This window comes from Somniosus microcephalus, chromosome 2 (assembly GCF_052327205.1).
Source record: "Somniosus microcephalus isolate GS21.2 chromosome 2, FLI_Smic_1.0, whole genome shotgun sequence".
Classification (NCBI taxonomy): domain Eukaryota; kingdom Metazoa; phylum Chordata; class Chondrichthyes; order Squaliformes; family Somniosidae; genus Somniosus; species Somniosus microcephalus.
Window position 1 is genome coordinate 124,496,346 of NC_140988.1, and position 27,433 is coordinate 124,523,778.

Genomic DNA, 27,433 nt, shown 5'->3' on the forward strand with positions numbered 1-27,433 from the left:
TCGTTTCCGTGCATTTTCCGGCTTAGAACAGAGGAAAATAATTCTGAACTGTTTTGTTCTTGTCTAAGGTGTCTTTCTATTTTACAGGAACACGCCTACAGCATTCTACGGCAAACCCAACCAGTTTTGTAAAGTGGCGCCTATGATTCATGAATGGGTGAAACAGACATCTGGACAAGGATGGGTGTATTTTATGCACGCTGTATGTCTCAGGTGCGTTCTGCTTTAAAAAAAATTCATAAAAGCGAACCTGTTGATGAATGTACCTGCAGCTAAAAGTGTAATGTGCAGGTGATCAGATCTATCCTTTTAGATGCAAGCTCCGAGTACTATTTACTCAATAGTCTCCTAACTTTATACCTGTAACAGTGTATTTTTGCTCCAGCTACAGTAAGGGGACCCCCACATCTATTGTCTGACTCCACCCACCCGATACTCTGACAGCATTAAGGCCGTTTGGTATCTCCTACTATATAACCTGCACCAGTGAACTCTGGCAGGCCACAGCGACTCGAAGCTATCAGCTATTTCCTCTTCAGGTTCTTATTTTGCTGATTTGCTACTCCGGCAAGTTGTTCAATATATTCTGAATACAAATATGCAATTATTATTATTATATAGATGTAGTAATTGCACCTAACTCCAGTTTTAAAACGGTGTATTTTCTGATCAGGGATTTAGTGTATTTCTGAGTAAAAATTAAATAACACAATGTGAGAATGAAACCATCGCGCAGTGTATAGAGGGCGGTGAGAGCAGGGCCCAACTAATCGTCAAGATGGACGTGCGTTAGAGCCTCAGTGACCAGAGCCACCGTCGCTAGCGTATGTAACCCGACTCCTATTTCTTTCACTAAAGGTTACAATTGTAACTTAAAGCAACAGCGGCACTCGTCGACTTTGCACTTTAGGTCTCGGTTTTCCGCTAACACTAATAAACAGTAAAGTGTCCCTTTGCATTGCGAACCATCGACCCGCATTAAGAGGTCAAATCATTCTTAGGGCATCGTCCGCCCGAATACTGGTTATGAGTAGCAAAGAGCAAGTGTGAATCGAGTTCCTTCAGTACCACGTTACAATCAAGCATAGCAATGAAATTAAAATGAATCGGACTCCAAAAGGACTCGATTCCTCGTCTACCTGGTACCAGATCCTCAACAACTTTTTCTCTTTTAAAAATGCCTTCTTTCTCTATTCAAGCGCTCTGGGATAAATCGTTTCGATCTGAAAAACGACCAAAAATGTCAAGTTTCAATCATTTCAGAAAACAATTGTTTTTATTCAAATTTGGCCAGACCAATATCAACCTATTTAATTCTACATAGAATCAAAGGTGAAGTCAGTATTATTTTTTAAATAGCACCCGGGTTTCAGTCTTTCTTCACAATACTGAATGGGTTACATTTCAAAGCGAAAGAGTTCAGCTTCCCTACTGGAAGAATTTGTTTTTAAGTTGATTTAATTTTTTAAAATACACCACAGACATTAGCTGTAAATATTTATGTTACTGTGCCATTTAATGTAAACTTTACAAGTGCTGCTCGTGAGTTTACAACATCCACAGAGTGTGACTGTATCTCCGCAGCATTCGGTGTGCGCCCCGTTACTGAGGTGGGCCTGCAACACAAACACACAGATGTGTTAACAAAGGGAATACAACAAAAGGAATAGCATTTGCTTATTTCTGCAAACAACGGGTAAGCATATGCGTGTGCAATCCAAATAAGGGAATGTGACGTTAAAGTGCTCAATAACAGAGCTTGCTGCTGAAAGTTTGTCTCTTGCTATATGCAGTTGTGGAACCCCAAGAGTTTGCTCTGATTCGGGTCAATGTTAATTAGCAAACTGTAGCCTTTAACCCACCGCTTTAAATTACGAGACAAGGAGTCAATAAGCAAGAGATGTAAAGGTCGTCATGTCGGAGAGCCGGCGTTCTGACACCCCCGCGACCAAAGCTGCCGCATTTCCGTGAAATTGAATATGAAAGATACTGAAATGAAGTTGCAGCCAGACAGCGACACGTGCTGTCGCTGTGACTTCTTCACAGAACATTCCTCAGTGCGCCATCCGACATGACTTGCAAACCAAGCATGCCGATGTGAGATTATTTTTGCACTAATCGACAAAAGGCAGGGTTATGTTCCCTCCTAGAAACAAAAGCACTTAAATTCCAATTAAATAAGGGGCCTTGAATAGCTTTGCTATATCTGGTACGGGGAGAATGTAAAATGAATCGCTCAACTTGTTTTCTTCTAATCAGTTCAAAACAAATACAGTAACTGTAAGAAACCCGACCAACTAGCGTCGAAGGAGCACACACAGGGATCAGGCGTTTATAACAAGAACATTGGCTCAGGTTTGTATAGAGATTGTTGATTGTGATCATTGTGCGCTTTCGCTGGGCTATTGATTTTGTGTGTGTTTTACCTATCATCATTCTTACCTACACTTTGTACAGAATTCCAATTGAATACACGAGAAAACTCAGAAAATCCGCGATTTTTCGTTATTGATTTCTCCATTGGGTTGTAGACCATTTTAGGAGAAAAGGTCTCGCACTGGAGCGGCTGACTAACACATTCCTGCTTATTCGAATTACAGGAAAAATATCAAAAAATTAAACGCCTGGATCACATTTTCCTAATTAGATCACATTAGCAAATGCTTCGGCAGGTCACTGGCTGAGCTTCGAGCCAAGGACAAAGTTGACCTTTAACCGAGCCCCCCATCCTGCCAATCCTTCAATATTCTTACAAATAGGTCGAAAAAGAATCAGGATGGGACTGGGAGAATGGAACTCTACCCACGCTCGTGAATGTTTTTCGCAGCTTGTTTTTAATTGCCAGAATCTATATAATAGAGTGACGGACTAGAACTGTAAATTGTTACTCTGTATAGCTCACTCGGAGGACTATTATAATTAATTTCAAAGAACCCCTTTGTTCCTTTATCTATATTGAAGGTTATCCTATAGTTGGCGAGGTGGCGATAGTGACACAACTAGTCATCTGGTCGTTTCTGGAAGGTTAAATAAAACGCCTGTTAATACAATGCCGTGCCCTCTTCTCGTTTGTCTCTTCCAGGAACATGCAATATTGGCAGAGAAACTGGGTTTACAAGCCACGGCGGGTTTCTGTTTATAGAAAGTAACTGTTACAATAGACTGATCAACAAACACAAAACAACAACGGCCTATACAGAGACTGATATGGAGAGAAACGAATCATATTGCTACCATTGTATAATTCTTTATCTACAGGTGGAAGAGTTGCAATGTCCCTTTCTGTGACAACAGACCCAATCTATTACCGAGAGCTTTTCGGCGGAAACTATAAACGGAACAAAAACCCAACCCACGGCATTCCTTACACTATTGAACATTATTTTTAAAAGAGTCAATGGATAGAGTCGGATTAAAATAAAAGAAGCCATTTGGAAGACACTTACTTTTCTTTGTAATTGTCCTTAAAAACTCTCAGTGCCGTTTGCTGAGTGCTGCCTGCCGCAGATTGACGGCAGTGTGTTAAATCAGACTGGACTGAAAACACAGAGCAGCTCGGTGTGGATTGGGATGTGTATTGGGTCCCCAAAACCCAGACACCATTGTTTGTTCCCCGCTGAGGTCGTCTTCACTGGAGAGTGGTGATTCCATCTCTGCCCATTCAGCCACCTCCAGAAGGGAGAACTCGCTTCGGGATAAGCGACACTGCAACCGAGGGTCTCCGAGCAAGAGAGAGAATGGCGGAGTAACAGGCTGCATATTTGATCAAATATGAGGGACGTCAGCGGGAAGAAAAAGTCAAACATTATGGTAGCGTAATGTCTGCATTCTTCCAGTTTGAAATATATCAAATGTGTACCAATTCCACCCAGGGGGAAACGAGATCAAGGGAATAGAAATATGAAGAGTGCCATTTGCAGCTTCGCCTAATCGTGTGTATGGTTTGGGAAAAATAAAAGGGGGTCGATTTGAAAACATTGTTAATCAAAAGGGAAAGTCGATGTTATTTTGATTTGTGATTTTTTTAAATCAATCCCTTTAGAGATTATACAGACCGAAATAATCGGTACACTGACAATTTGCTTTATAATAAACCGAACATTGTCCACATTGTTAACGCGTCCAGAAAGAAAAGGGTGGCGACTCTTCCCGACATTTTTCATCAGCATTTTGTATTTTTCTTACCCACGGACAGAACAGCAATTGACAGTAAAAGTATGTCTGATTTACGCAGGCTATTCAGGAAAACGTCCAAATCGCTCGCGATAAATATAATTTGGGAAACGTAATTGAATTTACTTACAACGAAAGCCTTAAAAAGTCAAAAGTCCCGCAACGAGCTCCATTCGACTTGAACGCACACGTCTCTGTGATCGACGTAAACCAGCAGCGTGGCGCCAAAAATAGAAACAATATTCTAAACTTTCCACACTTCTCTTCAAACTTTTATCTAATCCATCTCGTTGATTTATTTTTTAAAAATCCATTTATCCAGTAGGGCGAGGGTTGTTGCCAAGTTTGATCATGTTCCTTATTAACTCTCCTTACGGACTCTGAACCTTTAGATTTGGAACTCGGTAGTTTGCACCTCCTGTCTGACTGCCATTTTAGTCTGGTTGCTGACTTTTTATATATATATATATACTTAAAACGTGACCGAAGCTGAGGTAGATAAGCGTTCAATCCGGTTTTTGGTTAGCATCTTAGTCTCAATACTTTGTGGTATGTCTGAAGGCACCTCATAAAAGCGCACGTTGATTTTTTTTAACACTTCAGTAAATTAGCGTTGCATAATCTTCCCCAGGGGTTTGAATGGCAAAGATCTCCCAATCCACAAAACTGTCTACCTCAGTGCTGGATGGAAACTAAACTGGAAGGTATTTTCGTCCTGCCGCTTTGTCCTTGTTCCCATTAATGTCATGGTGCTTTTAAGAGTTAATATACAATCTTTCATAAAACGTTAAAAACATCTTTGATCTCAGTCTTAAGTGGTGTCATAAAGTTCACACTCTACCTATGGGAGGTTGCTGTTTTAATGCACACTTTGAAACAAAGCTTTTAATTTTGTAAAAATGCTTTTATTTTTCATAACGTATTTTCTTGCACGACGTTAAGTCAATTAGGAGCACTTCCATTTCTGTCCTAAGCATCTGTGCGTTATTGAACAAGAATCGTCTTTTTATGTTTCGCATAGCAGCCCCCATCCCAATCAGATCATGTGACCGGTATACTACTGTATAATTTATCTTCATTTGCACTCTCATTATGGACCCTACACGACATAATCCTGTATGATTTAATGTGCAAACAGGCCTCACACAGGAGAATGCTAGATCAACATTATTAATAACCAAACACAAACTGTCTGACCTTTAATAAGGTAAAATAAGCCTAATAAAGTCATCGAAAAATGTAATATAGCCTTTGAACTTGTGATTCTGAAAAATGCCCTTTTACCCAAAATCGGTTACAAAAAGGAAAAGCCCAAGGTGCATTTGATGTTGGTTATGATCTGTACACATCGAGTACTTTCTGAAAATAGACTTTTTGAACATTAGCTGTTTTGGGTTCAGCCCGAAGGTAACTGTCAGTAATATCATTACAGTTTTAAATCAAACTAACCTCGCAGCGCTGATAATCGATATTCACCAGTAATTTATATCAGCGATATATTGGAATGTATTGATTTATTTCATTTGTTTAATAATGCGATAACATCTTGGAATTTTCTCCGGCAGAAGCTTGACCAGGTAACCCGATTTTCACTTGATTGTTTTGTTTGCTAAAACAATATCCGAGTTCCTTGAGATCTGTATTATGTCTGTGATCAGTTTTGAGGTGTACAAACACTCCAGAGATGGTAATTAGACTGGTGTTGGTGCTGCGCGTCTTTCACTGTTAAATAAGGAGTTTTCGTGTCAGAACTGTATGGAGTCAGGAGATGGACAACGCTTTTGATTTTTTTGTTATGTATCTTGTAATTTTTTTCAGAAGTTATACTTCTATGGATTAAACACTTCAATACAAAAACGATCCAATTAGACAAAATGGTTTTACGGTATATTTTTCGTCCCAGGAAAGCACAATGCTTCATTTCTTTTTGACTTGAAAAAGAAACAGGTAACGCCGAAGCCAATTTTATACACAGGATAAGTTGTACATTATTTTCCCCCCGAAACATCACTGAATCTTACAACCAGAGGTACTAGTCTTAAAACTGATATCCACACAGACTTTTAATAATAATAATTAATAATAATAGACAGTGTTAGAAACATACAAGTGTTGCAGTTAGTATATACATTCCCTCGCTTTTAAGCGGAAATAATCCTTCAAGCTTCCGCGTGACATGCTTTATTTTTTATGTAACTTCAAAAACACTGGCGTGATATTACTAACAATTGCTTTTATAAAATTAATTTGACATTTCGATATATACACATCCGTTCCGCCAAACATTTCTTTTATTATCACAATGCTGAACTTAAAAATAACAAGCTTATATAGTATTAATAAAGGTGATATCCAGTCAAATAATCAGAGTATTTCTTTTAACGATCAAACGTCCCTTTATCTGATGAAAAATATTTGCAAACGGGGTGTCAAGGGAGGAAATAACACTTGCGCTTTTCCCTTAAATTAGAAAGTCGGCTCTGTGGGGTTTCGCTACACAGGTTCAGTGGTTTTGTCTGTAGTGCCCATTATATTTTAAATTATTTCTTGGAGTTCATCAGTCTGAGAAGTTTCATCTTATTTCTCACACAGGCCTGTCTACAGCATACTGGCAGGCGCTCAAGTTAGACGCTGGGTTTTGAACACTGGCGTATCCGAAACTTGAATGTTGCTTGGCTTTGAGTCTAAGGCTGGCCAAGCTTGAATTGCAAGTGTCTCTGTAGACGTACGGTGGGGTTGGCGGAGCATAGGGGCAGGTTGCTGCTGGGACGGCTGAGTTTAGAGACGGATTGCTTAGGTTATTCAAGTTATTGAGACTGTTGAGGCCGGAGCCTGGCACCCCGGTCACTGCAGAGGGGACCATGCTGGATGACATGCTCATGGATGAGATGGAATTGGGAGCGGAGAACATAGCTTGAGAGGACAGAGGATTGACGTTCATAGAGTTGAAGAAAGGGAAGCTTTTGGTGGAGAGCGAGGCCGATGTCAAGCCTTTGGCTGCCCAGTTGTTGTAGGAGTATCCCGGGTACATGTCGTCGTAGGGTTGCATCAGACCATTAAACTGAGGTCCAAAGCCACTTTTGCAAAGCTCCGCTTGTTGGTTGCGCTCCCGCTTCCTCCACTTGGCCCTGCGATTTTTAAACCAGACCTAAAGGGAAAACAACAGTCTTGTTTTCAGAAACATGCAACAGAATGAAAAAAAAAAGATTCATCAGCACACATCTAAACCATCTGTGCATTTAAATAATAACAGATAAAGTACACATTGAACGGTCCAATTATAATTGTGTTCCAGCAAACATAACTTGTCCTTTTGGGACCTAATAAATCAGTCAGATGGGTCTGTGGTTTTTGAATCATAGAGGGAAGTCACAAACATTTGGTGTAACGGATATGGAAATGGGTATTAGGTCTTTTATTACAAATATACTACAAGACTAACCTACTGAGTACTTAAATAGGGAACATAACTTATGCAAAAACATAGACCATATCATTAATTTTAATGGAATATTTAATCGCCGAAGTTCCGAATAAATAAATGAGATCAGCGACTTTAATATGATATTCTTCAACAAAATCTTCGGGCAATCACTTAACATTTGTTTCAGACTTATAATTAAGAAGCATCAATATAACCGGGAGATTTATTAATTAATCTCAACGGGCTATCCAAAAACACAATCACGAAAGGTGGCGAAAACGCTACAATTCATTTTATTTGGAAACTTGTCATTTAGAGTACTTTATTTTTTGTTGCTGTTTCTGTGTGAGAGAAAAACACAAAGAATAAGTGTGAAGGTAAATTAAGCAGATTAACACACATAGGAATCCAAAATATAGTCAATAACTCAAATAATTCCACGATGGCTAAACTCTGTGATTGTGACAATAATCGATTGTGAATGCTGTGATCCAATGCTGCTTCGCGCATTGTTTGTCATCTGGAAGGTTTAGTAAATTAATAATTCAGGCATACCACAGTAAGAGCATAATGTACAGTGTGAAAGCAATAACCAAAATTCCATTCGCTAGGTGTTGAAGGATACATTAATGCGTTCGGAAACACAAGGCTAATGGAAACCCCTTCGCTGGTGTGTTTTTTCCGAGATGTAATTTTTTTTTAATTGCATAGTTCGAAATGTATTGGAAAGAGTTAGTCTACAGTTCAATACGTTATTTACAAACATGCAGTATGGTCTGTTTCCATTTCTTGTACTCTAATCAGATAACCAACTGGATTGCGCAATATACTACCTGCTTCGCAGTCACACATACATGAATACCAATTTCACTTCGTCAATAAAGATCCGCCGCCGACACGCGAATTTTACGGGTTTCTACGGAGGTGCGGATCATAAATGATTGCGATACTTTGCACCAACTAACGACTTTCCATATATATGTATGTGTTTATCTATCTATTGTTGGAGGCGCTAAGTGAAGCCTAATGAACCATGTCAACCATAAGGAAAATCCTCTTTTTTCACAGTTCTCGCAATCCACATTCAGCACAGGGAGACGTCCTTCTCAGCACGCAGCGACATTTGTGTATTGGGATGTGAGCTCAGACAGATATCACAATGGCCTGTTACACGGGATTGTTTACACAACTGCTGTTCTACACTGGCAAACTAATGTTAAACTGAATCCCAGTGTGAAATCAGTATTGCACTTTAATTTAGAAAGAACAACACATCGATGGACTTGTTACACTGGGCAATATTACAAGATATGGTCCAAACTTTGCTTATCTCCCCTTATTAATAGATGCTATCAAGAGATGGCAGGAATATGTGATTGTGACAAGACATTACAGTCTATCTTGCGTAATGTAAATAATTCCAAGAAAGTTATCAATGCGCACAATTGTATTAATGATTATATTCTGACATTTAATGTTGTAGTCTTATTCAGATCTGGTCTTCAAAATTACTTTGTAAATGTTCTTGCTCATAAGTAAGGGAATGGTCTGGGAAGGCATTCAAGATTAACCTACCCGAACTCGAGCTTCAGTTAAATTGGTCCAAACTGCAATCTCTTCCCTCGTAGACATGTCTGGGTAGCGATTTCTCTGAAAAGTTGCCTCCAGTTCTTGTAGCTGTTGACTGGTGAAGTGAGTTCTCTGGCGCCTTTGTCTCTTTTTCTTTGACGGGTCGTCTGTATTCGTGTCATCGTTTTTGCTTTGCTGAATTTTATCTTTTTCTGAGGACAAAAGAAATGATACAATGAGCGGTGATTTTCCAATTGATTTACTTCAACAAATAGTGAACTTAGGCATCCGAGAAAAGAAAGTGCCAACGAAAATCAATGAACTATATTACTTTTGAGTGCATGACGACCAGCGATATTGCGGATTTAAATTCTAGTAACCCACGATTAAGGGGTTAAATTAAATGCATTTGTTTCCCCTTTAAACGACGATGGTTTATTGTTGTGCATTGTTTTATAGATTTTATTTGTACATTTGTAGAGTTATGCAAGGAGTGTTGTGATAAACAAATAAAAATGACAGGTACAATTTATTTCAGTGCCTGATTTATACCCAGACAATTGCTTGTTTTTTCAGGGTCAATAAAATACAAACAAGCTGTTCCCTTCATTGGCAAATGTAAAACATCTTTCCTTACACATGCGGATGAAAGTATGAACAGACCCATTTTAGACTTTAATAATTAAATGAATATTTAATATCCCTACCAGTATTTAATTTATAGTAAACAATATTTCATATAACATTTCATTGCACATCCATAGAGATATAAATCAGAAACTGTGCAATTTGTAGATATACCATGTGTAGAATTGAACATATTATCTCGTACTAATAAAATGATTGCTGATGCCAAAACGCATTGCATTTCTTTTTCGGAGTCGCAATAAAGTTATGCCATAAAATAAGGAAGTGGCACAATGTCCGACGGGAGTGAAATCGATGCGGTGTCATGTGGATCGAAAAGGCCTTACCTCCCGTGTCAGGGCTGGAGGTGTCCGATAAAGTGTGAACCTCGAGCCGGTGCTTGGGCTCGCTTGTTCGTACTGGTTGCAAACCCGAAGCCATGGCTAAAGCTGTCTGATCCCGCACCAGTTTATTACCGCTGCTGCTGTTTCTAAGGTGGTCCAAAGTCAACGGATCTTTTGCACTGTTCATCTATAAACAAATACAAGCAGCCGGGCGACGTTTCCAAAGAGGATTAAATTTCCTCGCAGCCCACCTTACACTAAAAAAAAGTCCAATGGGGAATGCAATAATCTGGGGGTGGGGTGATCCAGGAGCTGTAGTGCACAAACCTTCAGTAAATAGTTGCACAGCTCTTTAAAATGCGCTTTCGAGCTGCTGTCTTCATTAAAGCCCGTGCAGAAATTAACGTGTGCCAGAGGAGAAGAAGCAGCAGTGGGGTTACAATGAATGAATTATTCCGGGCTGACACTGTGTGTGTGTGTGTGTCCGAGTGACAGGGATAGGTAACTGCAGATAAGGATCCTCAGGCTGCCGCTGCTCCTGCCACAAACGCGCTCCCTGTTCGCCAGTGGCTTTAAGAGCGGAGCCGCCTCTGATAACCTCCACCGTTCCTCCTCCCCACGGGCCTCCGCCTCCTCCCTGTCACTCATACAGATTGACGTGGCTTCCCGGCCCGTGAAAAGAGCGAGAGGGCGGGACTCCAACGAATGCCTGGACGTCACCGAACCAATCAGTGCCGCCAGGGCCGGTGCACGCCCCACCTGCGTCTGTGACGTCACCAGCGCGCGAGGCCGAGGGGAGTGTGAGCGCCCAGAATGCACCTTAAGAGATGCTTTTCACTCACTGACAGCAAACAACGCGGGCAAAACCGGTCATTTGTGATTTATAGCAATAAAATAGAAATAATGCATATTTTCATTGTCACTTAAATCCCATACACGTTGTTATTTAGCTTATTATTATTTGCACAACTAATTTTTAATGCCACTGAATCTATCTTGGTTATCGAAGATTAAAAACACGCCAGTTAACAATAACAGGTTACGGTAACATTCATTTCCGATGGCTACATATCTTAAGCACCTTCTTCGTATCAGATGCGTTATATCCAACTGTGGTTCGATCACTTTTGTGCTTTAAAAAAGTGTTGGATACAAGTTGGTAAATTTGTCTCACAGCTTAAATATTGCCCATTCCAAGAAAACAGGTAAACTATGCTCAATCTCCCTGGTGGGGAACGTACCTTTTGAGAACTTGATCGAATAAAACAATAGTATCATATAAAGCGGAGGGGAAGCTATTCATTCTGATCACCCTATTACTGTTTGAGTAAGTTGCCCATGTATCGATTCATATTTGGTGTGTGGCATAACAGATTGGCAACATCAATAAAGATAGAAAAAAACTGGAGAATTCAGTAATTTGGAAAAATACACATCTCGTTGGAATGTGTAGTAATTTGCCTTTTCTTTGGAAGACAAGTGCTTTCTTGATACAAGTTATTAATATTGGCATTATTAATAAAACACAAACAACTATATGTTTTACATTTGCAATTGTAATCCTTTCTTAATTTACGGATTCACATCACATCGTTATATCTTTATTGTGATACCATGTTAATAATCATTCGCAAAGCAAAAAGAAACGAAATAGCTGTACAATTCAGATTACTGTAGTTTCGTAGTTTGCATTGAAATTGTAAAATAATAGCTTGACTCCATGCATGGGTTGTCATACAAGGGCAACATTAATTCAAAGGAAATAACAACAGAAGACGCTGGAAAAACTCAGCAGGCCAGGCAACATCCGTGGAGAGAGAAACAGAGTTAACGTTTCAGGTCGAAACCCTTCTTCAGAACGTTAACTCTGTTTCTCTCTCCACGGATGTTGCCTGGCCTGCTGAGTTTTCCAGCTTTTTCTGTTATTATTTCAGATTTCCAGCATCCGCAGTATTTTGCTATCGTATTAATTCAAAGGATGAGCTTTTCAAGCAGTGCTATTATTCTTGATAACTAGCGTGATTTAGTGTGTAACGAGTAAGATTAAATGTTTAGGTATTGTTTATAAGTAACAAGAGTATTGGAAATGCGCTGCAGGTTGATTAGCATCTGAAGGACAAAGATAGGTTAACGTTTCTGGTGTAACCCTTGGTAGAATGTCTCATTCTGATGCTGGCCAGCATGTAGTGCATTCGCAGCATTTTCGGTTTATATTTCAGATCTCCATCATTCTCTTTTATTTCTAATTTGCCATCTCTACAGTTCAAATAACAATTAAAATAGGCTCGAAAGAAAGCGCTAAATACAGAGATGTGAAATTATTCCTCCGCATGTGACAGCGCCGAATACGTTAAATAAATAATGTCTAATTATTATTGTATACGTTAAAACACACAAAACAGTTTAAGTATTAAAACAACCAAGAAATAAAATTAATATAAAATATGTTTTAATGGGTGTTGGTACTAAGACACGTATTCAAATCTCGTTCATTCTGCTGATTTTAAACACACATATCCTCTGATTTGAATTCTCCAGCAAAAAAAATAAACATTTTTAGATCCCAACAATGCTGGTTGTTACAATTATTTAAAATTTGAAGAGACAAGAGCTGCGAACAAAACAAATATAAAGGCGTCGTCTTCTGATCGATTTGGTCCAGTGATAGTTCTTTAAACATGTTTGATTCAATAAACAAAACAGGTTTGCGCCCAGCTGTAAAATTTAAAATCGGAAAGATCTTTGCCTGATTAACCTGACTCGTGAATACCGGTGACGAGGCTAATAAGGAAGGATTTGTAGTGACACGGGGGCTCTGACACTTCCCTCTCTCAGTAGCTCAACCTCCGTGTTTCACCAAAGCTGCATAAAATACAAAAAAAAAGCCCAGCAATAAATATTTGGATTCCCCTCCTGTCTAAAAGCCTTTCATTAATCGGTATTCTGCTCATTAGCTGCTTTAAAAGACCGTCTATCCCTGAGATTTGGCAAAGATTCACCCCCACAGAACCGCGCGAGGTAGGATGGCGAGAACGCTCTTAAATTTGTAGTGGTTTTTAATCTGATAAGACTCTAATTTGCTTAAGTCTTTTAAATAGGCTTTAAACGGGTTCTGACAGTTTTCTTATTGAATGTCTTCTAATTCCCAAATGATCATAAAGTACTGACGTAAAGTAAATATTTCCTTTCTCGGGTGCTGAATGTGACCTAGAAGGAAGTCAGCCAGTCCTCAGGCCGAGAACCTTTCTCGAAACGGCACAACCTGGCGAGCGACTTCTTTACCATGTTAACCTCGGATTCTCCCTACCCTCTTGAATTCAAGTGTCTTTGACTATTAACATTAATAATACAATTAAGCCTGAGTTTGAGAGCGGTAGAATGAAGGAGATCAAGCTTAATACATATTTTAAGAAGTTTGTAGTTTTATTGATTTAGTACATCGGCGGCTGTTGCCGAATTCTCAATGTTTATTGCACGCTTGACGCGAGTAGGGAGATCCAAACTCAAATATTTTGCTTTATTTTTGTAAACACGTTATTACGAAACTTTGGGGCCGACATTCTTTGTTTTACACTGAAAACTCGATTTCAGTTCACTACAATATCATTAATGCAAATTAATTTCAATGCACTGGCCTTTATCGTTTTTTTGAGGCGTTGAAATTGGAGGTTTGCGTTTCCCCATTTCTTTTCAATTGAATTACTTTGGACAGCGTAGAATGTATTCGCGCAAATCACAACATCGCATCATTAAAAGAACAATTTAATAGTTTTCTCAATCGCATTCATCAATTAAATGACTGGCTGCCTATAAAACAGCTGAACTGAAAACAGTGCAATTTTATGTCCATGATGCACTGTCACCGAGTGTTTTCGGCCGTTTACACTGCCGTTACCTTTAGGGATAGAACTTCGATGTGTACAGATTGATCCTTAAATGCGCATGTATTAATCTTACAAGCGTTTAACGTAAACGTTGACAGAAGGATCGGTAGGTTCGGTTTTAATAGATACATTTCAATAGTTGTTCTTGGAAATAAAAATCCAGCATATTGATATTGAAACTTTAAGGTGGCGAGCGTGGGATGTTCGGCCATGTTTGGAAATTCATGCAATCTATACAGCGTCCTTGCCATCACATCCTTGGGATCATGTTGGGACTTAGTATTAACACTGAACTTCTACCCAAACCGGTATACGTATTTAAAGCATGTGAATGGCATTTACATATTAAAAACAGGAAAACATTTACAATGCTACAGACATCAATTAAACTTTAAAGATTCAAATGCCTAATTTAAACCACTTGGAAGCACCCTAGCATCCAACCCCGTGGAGAAGTATACACTTTTAGATACACATTAACTTAGGAGATTCCTATATTTAGTCTCAATTGAAAGTTTAGCTATACGGAGATGCGCGAACCTTAAACTGTGCGATTTATCCAGCTCCACGCTGATTCAAACGCGGGTGTAATTTGGGAAGATGTCAGTTCATACCTGTGAGCTAAATGTTAGTCGATGAACCCAACAAGTTCACAACATTAACTGCAGCGCCTCAATTCCTTGCGTACTTACTCAGTAATGTCCTGGGTCAAGTTCTATTGCCTGAAGGACATCCGCTACTTTCAATCTGGATTAGAGTCTCGCTTATTTGTCAAGGACGGTTAGGATTTGTGTATGTTACAAACTTTTTTTTTAAAGCGCTTTTCTGCTGCTGATTGGGGTGGTTTCGGTTGCGAGATGTCCTTGGTAAAGGATGCAACTGAAACCAGGAAGGAACGAGGGGGAGCGAGAATTACTGTTGTCATAGAAACTGTTACCACAATTTAAAAAATGTTTTTCAACCTGAACTTCACTGTTTACCTGTTCACTTTCATCTTCCCCTTCATCAACAGGCAAACAGCGATGGACGGTAAAAGCCCGCACCCATTCGTTTGATTAAAGCTGTGCGAGTTTTTGTGGAGAATTGGGGAGCGAACATTCAGCATTAGTTGCCATGGTTACCGTAAATCACATAAATCCAAAAAATACCGACCTATAATCTGAGGCGAAGCTTTGATTTCCCTGGTGAAATAATATTTAAAAAGGTTGTCAGCTGACAAAACAACCTTATTAATTTTCCACGGGTAAGAAGATAACGCTCAGAGAGTTTTCATTTAAAAATTCGTGTCTTCAAACAGCCGGGCAAAATATGGAGAAAATGGTCCGATGTCTTTAATATTTGTAATTCCGGCATTATAGTAATAGAGCTTAGCGTGTTATTATCGGCCATGTTATGTTTTTAAAATATATCAACACTTAGTAAAATTCTATTTCTAATCTTAAAATATTTATTAATTAATATACATCAGCTAAGCCAGAAAAATGATACACGTTTTGTGTTGTGTGTCTGTGTGCGTGAGAGAGAATTATAGATGGAGTCTATTGAACACAATTGTGTCCAGCATCAAAGATTGGCTTCTGCACTTGACCATGTGTTTGACAGCACAAGATGGCTATATCGAACACAAATTGCTCTGGCGTGTGTAAGATTTTTTGATTTTTTTTGTCGTACAATTTGAGAAAATCTAATGATTACTTTTGAAGATTGCACCTGGAAGGGGTCCATCTAAAGCGTATCACCGTGTTTCATTCGCTCCCTTTCTATCTAGAAACACTGCCAGTTTATATCCTTTCCATGAGGTCTGTCTGAAAGCAGGCCAATGCAAATGTCAGTTGTAACATCTCTTTGATTTTCACATGGTCCTGCAGCTGGAGTTACTTTCTATGTATCTATCTATGTATGTCTATTTTATGCATGGAAGCATATATGGTAGCTTTACATAATTGTGCACAATACTGCAAAACACAATGGTACTAAACTACGAAAGATTTATTTTCCTGTGGGGTCATTTAGTAGTTTTAACGTTTTTATAATAGAGAGCTCAAGGGAAGATATGAGGCCAGTCGCTGAATACTTCATGAGCAAACCATGATTGAAAAACAAAATCCTAAATGTGCATTGTTATTTGTACTGACACATAGCAACGATCACTAAACTGTTCTCAAATACAAACCGTAGAAGTTAAAATGCATGTCTGATCCATCAGCTGTGCGTTTATTACAAGGCGTTTTAGGTATCGGATTATGATGTTTGCAGTATGGTGACATGGTCTCTGGTTTTGGTTGTATTTGCACATATACATTAGAAGATTACTTCCAGAACTTGTAGTCTGTTAAGTGGATGAATTGGCGCTGTTTGGGTAGATTTGTGCTTGTTTTGTTGTCTTATACCTTGGGTTTGTTGTCTTTTTCCTATGTTGGATTACTGGGTATTCTCCAAGATGAAGAGCCATTAATTACCCATTCAGTCAATATTAGGAAGACGACAAAGCTTTTTACAAAGGATTAAGAAGACATCAAATTGTTCCATTAGTATATTCCTACTCACGAATAAGCTTTCATTATACATTTAGTTTTCCCTCGAGTCAATCTAACAACTGCTGCATATATTACACAGACTGTACAAAACAGATCGACAGTAAACAGATCGTATAAGGAAAATAAACTTTCATTGATATTCGACAAATTTCTAGTTCTCTCCCCCTCTCTCTCTGACACACGCACACACGGAGTATTAGCAGTATAAGAACGCATCTCTATAGTCCCCGGCACTATCTCACTATTCACGTGAAATATGTTCTCGGAATTCTTGTTAAAGGACTCTCACAATCAACACTATTTAATAACATTTTATACACCATCTTATACAAAATGCTCCTCCAGATTAAAGGATTACCGAAGTGAACAAATAAACATTTGTTGAAGAGTTGAACAGAAATTGCAGCATGATTGGACCTTCAGCAAAACGAAGTATTTCCCATTGTTCGCAATTCATACAACTATTAGTTATTAAAGAGATAAACCATCTCCAATCTTTATTTTACATCTAGAATTATTTTGCACGAGCATACAGGTAATAAGTTACATAAAACGTATGGGTTCTCAGACATTACTTGGCATCCTCAATGTAATCTGATCATTTAAAATTGTGTCGGACTATCTGAATAGTAATAGTACTTCATTTTTGTGTGCAATTACTTAAGGTCTACAAAGAACGTAGATGTAAAAAAGTAACGATGGAGTACAGCGAAACGCGACGTACTGACTAAAAACATTTCGACATACGCCACCTTCGAACACTCACACACACACTCACACACGCATATATTAAATATATTGTGGAATTTAAAAAAACATCAAACGTAAACTTTGTTTATGGTCAAATTGCAAGCGCAGATAGCATGTTAAAACATAAGCACCCGAAATTAGCAGTTGAAATGGATGCTGCACAATATTACAGCAAATTGTTTTTTCATTCCGTTTTAGTTTAAGATTGACTGACTGCTTATGCAATGTCATACTTTTTGTAAAATAGTTAACTAAGTGCGTTTGAAATGTGTCTATAGATACACAGGTCCGATGGAACGATAGTTTGCAAACAGGAACCTGAATATGATCTGGTACGCTTAGGTCAAACTGATTAGTGAACTTAGTTCACACTCTATTTGTTGACAATGAAAAAGTACAGTCCTGAACACAAACAATACCTTCAATTTAAAATCATAGACTAGAACGCAGAAACTAAATTACATGCACATCTTTATACCTTAAGATGAAAAGATAACGCAGGTTAACCCTTATTTTGCAAATTACGGCGTAATGTCCAGTTGCCGCATCTATCAATAGGAGAACCGCAGCATATACAGAGGCACTGAATGAAATGTGAAGAAAGCCATCTTATGTTACAGAAAACGGCTTTTGTAATGTTGATGAATTTTCTTCAGACGAGCGCTTTGTTTCAAAATATGAGATTATCGAAGTCTTTTTCAAAATAGCATAATTGGTTTGTACTCCTGTAGAAGTGTACATTTTAAATATCAAGTGCACAGATAATTTGCACCTTTTTAAATGTAGGCAAAATATACAAGAATTTATAAAAAAACAAACCAAAAAAGATGATAGAACCAAATAGAGAGATAATCTTCAATATTTTATTATCTGTTGTTTTATGAATGGATTTACAGTTTCGTCAAATATAAATGATTCAAATAAATCCAGGAAGAAAGAAAAATATTTTGCTGAAAAAGACTTTGATTTAAGTTTGGTTTTGAAACTTATAAGGAATAGAGCAAAGGAGAGTGGGTTCAATTAGCAAACAGAACCCCTTCGGGAAGGATGCACTTTGCCTTTTGTACAGCAGGGGTCGCTCTAACACAAAGTTTAGAGTAACGATTGTTCTTGGAAGATTGTTTTTAGTTTGGTTTAGAGGATGTGGTGGAATTCTGTTAGGTTTAATATAGTGAATGGTGTTAATGTAAATATCCCAAGACTTTATATTCGGAGATTATATTTGTACACAAGACAGTTTTGTTTTGCCTACCATTCGAGTCGAGGTGATGCCTCAGGAATTTACTGTCTTTTCTGCTGTTTCCAGCTTCAGTTGCAGAACTTAATTCAGATTTTCGTATTTCGGTGTCTTTCGTAAACAAACATTCCACAACAGAGGGCTGCGACGCTGAGAGAGGGAAACATGGAAACGAAACTCACATGACCTAATAATTTTAAGAAATGTAAATATAACGTAATAGGAAATTATGTTAGGCCTTCTGATTTTTAGCAATTCCAAACCTTAGTTAAGATTGCTCCGTTGATTCTCGTCACTTATGCATACTCGCACCAACGTCCCTTATCAGATATTTATGTTTTACATTTTTAAATCTATCAGAAAACGTCTGAATGCCGTCAAGTGGACCTAGCAGCGTGGTTATTACAGAAATCAGATTCTAGCTAACTTTAGGCGGCAATAATCGAAGGATAAGAAAGCCCACTGGCAGCTTTAAAGAGGTGGATAATTGTGTGTTTAAAATATTTTATAACCTTTAATTTTGATAGTTATTTTCTGTATAGGCCTTTTAAATTACATATTTTTTAAAGGCAAACATTTTGGTCGAATTATTTTTATAGGGCCATGTTAGTAGTGTTACAAAACATTTGTTTGAAAAGGAGTATTTCCCCTTTTTTCTTATCTTATGGAATGAACTGTATTCGGGTTTGTCTACATTTTATTAGCCCCCTCCCCTTTTTTGGAGTACTAAAAAGATTTCGCTGTCCCAAATTACTGCACAAGCACTGCATTTTAAAACTTGCAAAAAGCAAAAGAAATGTCTGTCCCAATACTGGAGTTAATTAAACGTTCCTTATGGCACATCGAGCTCCAGTTCTCTCCTTTGGTGTCTACTTAATTAATGTCAGCCATGACATCATCAACATGCGTCACCCACAACACCGTTTAACATCTTGGGGTCTGCAGAATTTTAGAACTACAATTGTTATATGTTTTAAAATATATTGTCGGCGTTTATTCCAAAAGTATAGATTTTTTTTACTTTTTAAAATTTGCTATCATTTATAATTTTACGTTTGCATTAATATTTCTATTACTTTTGCTCTAATTGCAACGATGTCTCTTATTATATTTTGTTGCTTGAAAAACAATCAAGTTATTGCTTAGGGCTGATACTTGCTTGAAAATATCATTTTAGACGGTCATATACAAAGTGAAATATCCTCTGTGGAGGTTGGTATTAGACGGTGCATTAAGGAGAAATCAGCTCCAGTGGCTTAACACCGTAATCAATTATGTCTAATTCAGCTTCAATACGTGTCAATGATATATAGGTTAAAAATTTCGCACAAGTATTAACCGAACTATATTGCAGGATCTTTTAAGAAAAAACGTCTTTACTCACACAATTCGACGCAATGTTTGCGGCAGTTGGAATCCATAATACCGCCAGTCAATGGTTTATCTAGAGAGAGAATGGCACAAGGTTTACTGTCAGGACCAACGTGACACCGTTAGACATGGAAGCAAACATAGTTATATATTTACAATTAATGCAATGTCAGGATATGGAAAGGGACAACCTGGGCAAAAAAGGTGAAAACTAATAAGCACTGGTCAGAACTACGAACAGAAACCCACAATGGGTTATTTGCACTGCAGCATTTACATTTGCTATTTTATCAGCGGTTCGTTTATAAAGAATAAAATATTAGGTTATAAATACACATCGTCCTTTGTTCAATTTGTTTTACACACTTCTAATTATGATCAACATTAGAAAACCATCAATGTGAATTTAATAAGTTACATTCTTATTAATATATCGGAAATACGGATTGAAGAGATGATCTTAATTCAAATATATTGCTCTGTCATTTTGTATTGCGGAATTATGTTGCTGGTCTATGCTTCACCTTGAGCTGGACTTAAAATGTACCAGAGAACAGCAATTTCACAGCACTTTTAACAAGAAACGCGGGTTCTTGGCAGACGATGTCCCGTGATCAATCTCATCCCAAATCCGAGCGATTTCACACGATTTAATCTGTTTCTTGTTTTCTAAACTATAGGCGCAGGCACGGCCACAAGTGCCAAAGTGCGACAGTTTGCCTGCTGGATATTTAGTGATTCCGCAGTAAAATCACAGGATTAGTGTCTGATTGAGATGTCTGTCGGTGGGATATTACAAAATTCATTATCAGAGCGGCGGACTAACTCGATATGAAGTAACACAGATGGGATTTTATTAGTCCAGGCTTCAAATGTTTGCTTATGATAATTTTTTAAAATTTGCATGTCATCATCATGGTAATCGTTTTTTGCTGCTTTTCAAATCTATCTGGAACTAAACTATCTCCCTTGCAACGGTGCTGCGTTTGCTATGCTCGAGAGTAGGAATAATTTGCCAAATATTAAGACAAGAGCACCAAAATGAAAGGTAACACCAGACTTCCAATATATTTCCAGTAAAATTCCACGTATTTCTACGCAATTATTTTTGGTTTTCAACAACTTAATTCCAATTTTAATAATTACTGTATCACTTTGTGCCTGAGTGACTTCAATCATTTAGTATTGCCTGCAACAACTATATTACCTACCAAACACAATTTGATAAAGTAATAAATACCATTTAGGCATATGGTAATGACATGACTAACAATTACTATAACCAACATTTTTAAGTGGCGGAATAAAATGTAATTGTGTACATATACTTTCCAGTTACTTTAAAGATTAAGAGTTACTTCAAATGTCATTGTATGCAGACCAGAACAAATGTTACATCCGTTTTCTTCCTCCTCGTCCTCCTTTTTCTTTAATCTTTCGTAAAGTCCAGTGAATAAGGCTACAGAACTGAGGTTTCTGAACCACGAACACAACAGCACCTATCTACAGTAGTGAGTTCATTCACTTTCGTTAATCATTGCGAAATGCGCACCTCATGGGTTTAATATTCGGTACATTAAAAAATTACCCGGAGTCGCCATGAAGCTTAATCATCCACAATACCTTAACTTCCAACATTCCCCCTTGCATTACCTGTACAAATCTGACTTTCCCCACACTATTTACATCTAAAGAAGCTTCAGCGTGAGACATCAAGTTGGCGTGTGCGTTTTTGTTTAAATCGTCGATCTGTTTCCATATTTTCGAATGCAGCAAAATCCACAGCACGCCTGATCCTGACATCAGAGAATTGGTGACACTACAAATAATGGCCTGGCTGTCCTGTTATGTGCAAATGTGGTTGCAAATAACATTTCAATTGCTGCCGACTGGATTTATTAGCCTTTCGCTGTATTAAATGATAGCGATTCGTCGGATTCAAAACGCAAAACTGAAATCAGGTGAGAGCGAAGGTAAAGTGCCATATGATAAAAAAAATTCCAGCCTCTAACGTTATCGAAAAATAAAATGATACAATTATGCTGTCATGGTTAAGAAAGATAACATATGGTTTAAGGAGTCATCAGCCTCACCAACATTGCAATGGACAAATAGATGTCAGCGCACATTTCGCGAACATGGCGCACAAGCCAGCAAAATACACCTTGCGAAGTTAGCATTTCTTTCCCACCAAAGCACAACACGCAACCGACTGCGAAGACGGTCAAAGTTCCCAGTGCAGTTACTCTTGCAATAGCAAGGCCCACCTTACACTTCGCCGCAAACAGACTCGCAGGCCTGTGCACCGTGACCCCTAAAGCTGCTCTCCTGTAGCTCTTGCTGGTTACAGCGGCGCTAAACACATTTCCAAAACTTTCTTGCTTCACGAAAAATAAACGATAATATAACAGGCAAAAGGATCTGCCGGAACTTACCGACAACTGCCACTGGGGGACAGGGTAGGAGTTAAAAGAAAAGTGCATCTTTTTTTTTAAACTGCACTTTTCCTCCCCTCTCCTCCCTCCCCTGTACTGTAACTGTACAGACCCAGGATCCGCAGCAAAGTGAAACCGTAGAACTAATCACTTATTTGATGGTGCGAGGAAATGTAAAGAGCAGTAAAATGGTGATCGGAGTTACAAATCACACACACAGGGGGCTGGGAAAGTGGAACGAATTCTCAGACTTGCATTATCTCACATCTGAGGAAGGACGCCTCGACTTACCAGACAGAAGCTGAGGTTTTTTTGTGTGTGTGGTTCTAGTTGGTCTTGTAACGCTCCTACGGACAGCAGATGCAAGGTTGAAAGATTATACAAAATAAAACCAACGAACGCTTCCGCTTGTGCTCCTTGCAATTCTCTCTCTCCCTCTCTTTCTAGATTCTTTACGATCTGTTTCTCTGTCTATTTTAGAAAGCCGTGACGTCAGGAAAGATTCCAATATATCACGGGTAGAGAGAGGGAGGGAGAGGGAGAGAGAGAGACAGGAACACTGAGTCTTTTAAGAGAGGGACTGAGCCTTTGAGAGTTTGGACAAATCCCCAAAAGAGCAAGCCACTCCACTGTCATCAGATTCCACTTTTAAAGAAACGGCCCAATGAAAAAGAGACTTTTGTCAAATAATCTATTTCGCTGTACAGCACACGTGCTATTTAAATCATACCTGCACACTTGTTTGGACATCAACCTTATTTTTAGTGCAAAAGTGCAGGGGTTTCCAGCTGTGTCAATTGCTAGAAATGTATAGCAAGCGACACATATCCTGGTCTGGGTTTAAAAAACATGCCGCAATTTACTTCTAGATGAATTTCCCCCCTCCTGACCCGAACAATGCGGTCTACTATTGTGGTACAGTAATCTGATTTAAAAAATATATATAAATCATGCTGTCCATTTAAATGATCATAATTATACTGTATTGCATTTTCAAAAAGTGTAACTAGTCGTGTTTACCGTTACAATGATCTAACTTTGGAAATGAATTACAGTTCACGATCTTTTGGGAAGGCCAATATGTGTGACTCCGGAAAAGTTCGCGTTTACCTCGCCTGCCACGTAGATTTTTCAACCACGATGCTGTGCATTTTGACTTAGTCTGGGCAGTAAATACAAATGATTGACAATCCCAGGATCAAGATTCCGGTAAAGCATACAATTGGCCAGGTACAATTTTCTTTCAACGGTTGGAAGGTGATGGGCAGAATAATTACTTTAAGAATGATTCATCATTGCTATAAATGTTGAAAACTGCTGGTGGAATGCTGGAACTCGTCTATACATCACACAGAAATGTCTAATGGGGGTTGATGACAATTTATTTTTCATGGTTTGTCTAAAGAACGAATTTTACCAAAAGTTTAGACGAATTTAATTATTGTTAGTATTTCCGGGGTTATAGAAAAAAAGTACGCAACATGTTATAGCATCTTTCCACGAAGTGTGCAGATGCGATGAAGGGCGCTCCATTGACACCGAGGATGTTTGGAATGCTTAGAAAAAACAAATTTTAATGGCAGGCAATTCTGAAGCGTTTTCGAATAAACCAGAAGGAGCAAAAATAAATTCTTTCAATTAATTAGTTTAATTACCATTACCTAGTTAAATCAAGATGTAAACCAGCTATAGAGTCTTACAATCTTCGTAATCTTTCTTTCTTGTTTTCTCACTAACCGCCCATCCCGCCATTCTGCCATACGTGTTTAATTCGATTCGCCTGTGCAGCTTAAGTGAGCATCTGGTGTAAAATGCAAATGTACCACAGAGAAACATAAGATACAGAATGCTTCTCATTCGGATCTCGAGTGTGTCGAAGGAGCTATACATACGTTTCACTGGCTTAATCCTTCTTTTACATTTTTAGTCATACCCCCATTAAACAACTAATTAATGCCTTTAATCACCAGGGGATAAAACATTAGACAGGCCGCTGGAGAAAAGGGGATTTCTGGTAAACCTAGACATCCTAAGATAATTAAGGGCAGTAAAATAGTGGTGCTTTATGTACCCTTTTCAGATGTGTATTACTGCCTCTTTTCTAGATGTATAAAACACGAGGTAGCTGATATAAAAGATCTTCATTCTGCATGCAACTAGAAATAGTACTAAACCAGCGGCGTTTTCCATTTGAGCTTCTTATAGTTTCCCCCCTTAGAGTTAAATGCACTTATATTTATGGATATATTATGTGTACCTATAGCAGCCTCAGTGTCTGTTAAGCACAAATTGCGGAAAATAGTAACTTTCTGGGATTAGGGTCCGTACCGAAGCTAAATCCGCCTGCATTTTCACGGATCTCACGGTTTTACATTGATGGACATTTCAACTTCTGAACCAAATTCCATTAAAATCCGACGGAATAATCATTGCAGCCGACACGTTTGTGCACTTCCATAACCCTGCAGAAATTGTTTAAGGCGTCAGAATAAATCATCGCGCAAAAAACTGACTTCTGCAGCGCCCTATCTAAATGGTGCTTTTAATTTATCTCTAAATTCCCAGTGTAGAAATCGAGGAAAAAGGCTCCTTCGGATGCACAGTTGCTGCTGAATTATAGTAAATCATTTCAAACAGGATAATACAGCTCAGGTTCAAAATTATTCTTCCGGAACGCCCTTTGTTTACATAACGGAAACCCGAGCCTGTCAAGTACATCCGTACACAGCATAATTCATTTATGTTTTAAACTAGAATAATTACAGATTGGTCTATTTAGTACCTGCCACCTTTTACACCTTACAAGGATACTCAGCATAATTGGCTCGGCGCCAAATTGCTAAATTTAAAAAAATAGACTCTGGAGAACCGCATATAATGTGTATCTTGTGTTAATTGAGGAATTACCTTCATCAGGAGACTCCAGAAGCGCTTCTTTCTCAAGGAGAAGGTGCAGAGGAATCCGCCAACTTCAGAAAAGGCTGGGGATGTGAGATGTGTAGCCTCGGGGTAGCGATCAGACCCTTTCATTTGAAGGAGTTATCGATTTGCTGTGTTGTCATCTTTGGCGACGCAAAGGACACTTGAAAAGAATTTCTGATAGGACTCTCCGAGAGACGAGGTGACCTGATCGTCTCACGAAATTCTTAATTACCACATCAACTACTCAAAACATGCATCTTCTGACAAGGGATGGAGCTGGAAGCTATCAATGCCCTGCCTTCTATCATCCAAATGAAACTTTACATTACATTGCATTTGACAAATTTTAGCAGGTGTATATTATGTGTCACTACGTTGGCAACTCTTATCCTGTGTGTGTGTGTGTGTGTGTGTGTGTGTGCTATCGTCTATTCCACTCTCCATAATTGCACTATTGTCGTTTTCTCTAACTGCGCTAATTGGGATGGACCGTTAACTTATGTTTAATGGAAATTCATGTAAATCTTCAGAGCAGCCTGCTGTGGAGCAGCTATTTACTGTATCTGTATGTAAACCCTCTTCCTGCCAGATTAATAAAATAGGGAATGTCTGTGAATCCAGAACTGATGCAAATTATTTCTGGTACATGTAGAATAACAAGCAATCCCCTTTGTACTTCACAGATAACACATAAGGCGGCGGCTGGTCGCACATAACTTTGTCGCTATTAAAATAACACGAACGTCTTATTATAATTTCTTCATGAACAACCAGCTCTGGTTGCAAAGGACAGGATTAGGATATTGGGATATAAAGCTATACCTCAGTTCAATGCACACAGCTTTATTACACGCACATTATCAGGGTAGAATGATAAAATGTTAATGAATGGAATGATTTTACAGCCTGTTACAGGTTACCAGAGTTGAAGTAATAAAGAGAAGGGAAGTACATGAGATTTTGCTGAACACTTTGTCACGATTGCTTGTGCCTGAACTCAGAAGATTTGATACTTTAATCGCATAAAACGTTTAATTTACAGTCAATAGAGAACAAAAACTTATAACATAAAAAATATACTGACAGACTATCTCTGGCAACTGGTCCACTCTTAGAACATGAGGTAACGGTAAATCTTTTGTGGCAGAACAAATGTGTGTTTACATGCAATGTGTGCCATCTATTACTGAATTAGAAGAGCTTTCAATAGAACGCTTTAAACTTGAGAATTCAAGCTGCAGCAGGCTGCTCCAGTCTACATGCTGCTCCAGTCTACATGCTACAGAGTAACTTTTATGGACTAGTAAGAATATTGCTCCCATTCCAGCGGTATCACTGTCATCTTTGATTGATTTTTTTTGGAATGTGCTATCGTAGATTGATTTTTTGTTGTTTTTAATGAGAGGTACTTGCAACCTAATAACACTGAAATATACACACATATAAGTGTACAGTTTTTTGTAGTTTAAGCGTGGAAAGAAAATAAAGCTTTCAGTAACTGATGCTATTGTGGCTAGGCACCCACCTTGTTTTCTAGTTGTCGAAACGGAGTAGAGAGCACTATAAGGACTGAGTTGAGCGAAGGCATGTTTAATTCAGTAAGTGTTAGCAGATGTAATTTAATAAAACTGAGGCAGCTATCAGGTCGGTAATTTCGAATTCTCGGTCTTCAGGTTGTAAGTCATTCATCCCAAACGATCCTTGCACTGTAGGGGACCTTCCTAACAACGTTTAGAAGGCAGCAATCTCTGATGCGTGGAATTAAACATTTATCGTCTAATTCTTCGGATACACCCTAATTTGCATTTGTATAGATCTGGATTCTGGGGTAAGTCACTTCCAGCATAATTTTAATTTAACTGAAAGCGTAAAGTTAAAAGAAAAACTTCTGAAAATGTGCCAAGGATTATTGGGGAAATAGTTTGTCCTTACTGTACAGATTTCTAAAATCTGGGCATTATTTTATTTATAACTCAACATACACCCAATGATATCGATCGTATCAACTGGGATTGGACAGTTAATAGCCGCAGTTTATTTTTCTAATAAAATACATTATTTAAAGCTCTAAAACGTTTTTTCATATTTGTCCCAGTCCCCTTATAAAGTATATATACAGGTCTTTAAAGATTTAATTAGGAATAATGTTCATGCCGACTC

At 38.4% G+C, this 27,433-nt stretch overlaps 1 protein-coding gene and 1 long non-coding RNA gene across 3 annotated transcripts; both read right to left on the bottom strand.

Moving 5' to 3' along the window:
• Positions 1 to 1,243: 1,243 nt before the first annotated feature.
• Positions 1,244 to 4,931, bottom strand: LOC147122930 (uncharacterized). Its single transcript, XR_015072538.1, has 2 exons — positions 4,304 to 4,931; positions 1,244 to 1,616 (listed from the first exon to the last, which is right to left on the bottom strand). It is a non-coding gene; the product is annotated as an uncharacterized LOC147122930 (long non-coding RNA).
• A 1,285-nt stretch (positions 4,932 to 6,216) lies between these two features.
• On the bottom strand, positions 6,217 to 22,851 carry pitx2 (paired-like homeodomain 2). Of its 2 annotated transcripts, XM_085962217.1 has the most exons (5): positions 22,643 to 22,851; positions 19,930 to 19,989; positions 18,561 to 18,695; positions 9,173 to 9,378; positions 6,217 to 7,321 (listed from the first exon to the last, which is right to left on the bottom strand). In XM_085962217.1, the coding sequence occupies exons 2-5, from the start codon at positions 19,964 to 19,966 to the stop codon at positions 6,758 to 6,760; spliced, it is 942 nt and encodes a 313-aa protein (XP_085818343.1). In that variant the 5' UTR covers positions 19,967 to 19,989; positions 22,643 to 22,851; the 3' UTR covers positions 6,217 to 6,757. The 2 variants fall into 2 exon arrangements, with proteins under 2 accessions (XP_085818343.1, XP_085818342.1); XM_085962216.1 differs by lacking the exons at positions 18,561 to 18,695; positions 19,930 to 19,989; positions 22,643 to 22,851 and adding an exon at positions 10,141 to 10,726.
• Between the last annotated feature and the right edge of the window lie 4,582 nt (positions 22,852 to 27,433).

What these genes read in the sequence shown, in the direction of transcription:
- pitx2 (XM_085962216.1), bottom strand. Translation starts at nt 10,324, where the DNA reads ATGAACAGTGCAAAAGATCCGTTGACTTTGGACCACCTTAGAAACAGC. An exon ending in CTCCAGCCCTGACACGGGAG is followed by an intron (nt 9,379 to 10,140) that starts GTAAGGCCTTTT and finishes TTTTGTCCTCAG; the next exon opens with AAAAAGATAAAATTCAGCAA. An exon ending in TAACTGAAGCTCGAGTTCGG is followed by an intron (nt 7,322 to 9,172) that starts GTAGGTTAATCT and finishes TTTTCCCTTTAG; the next exon opens with GTCTGGTTTAAAAATCGCAG.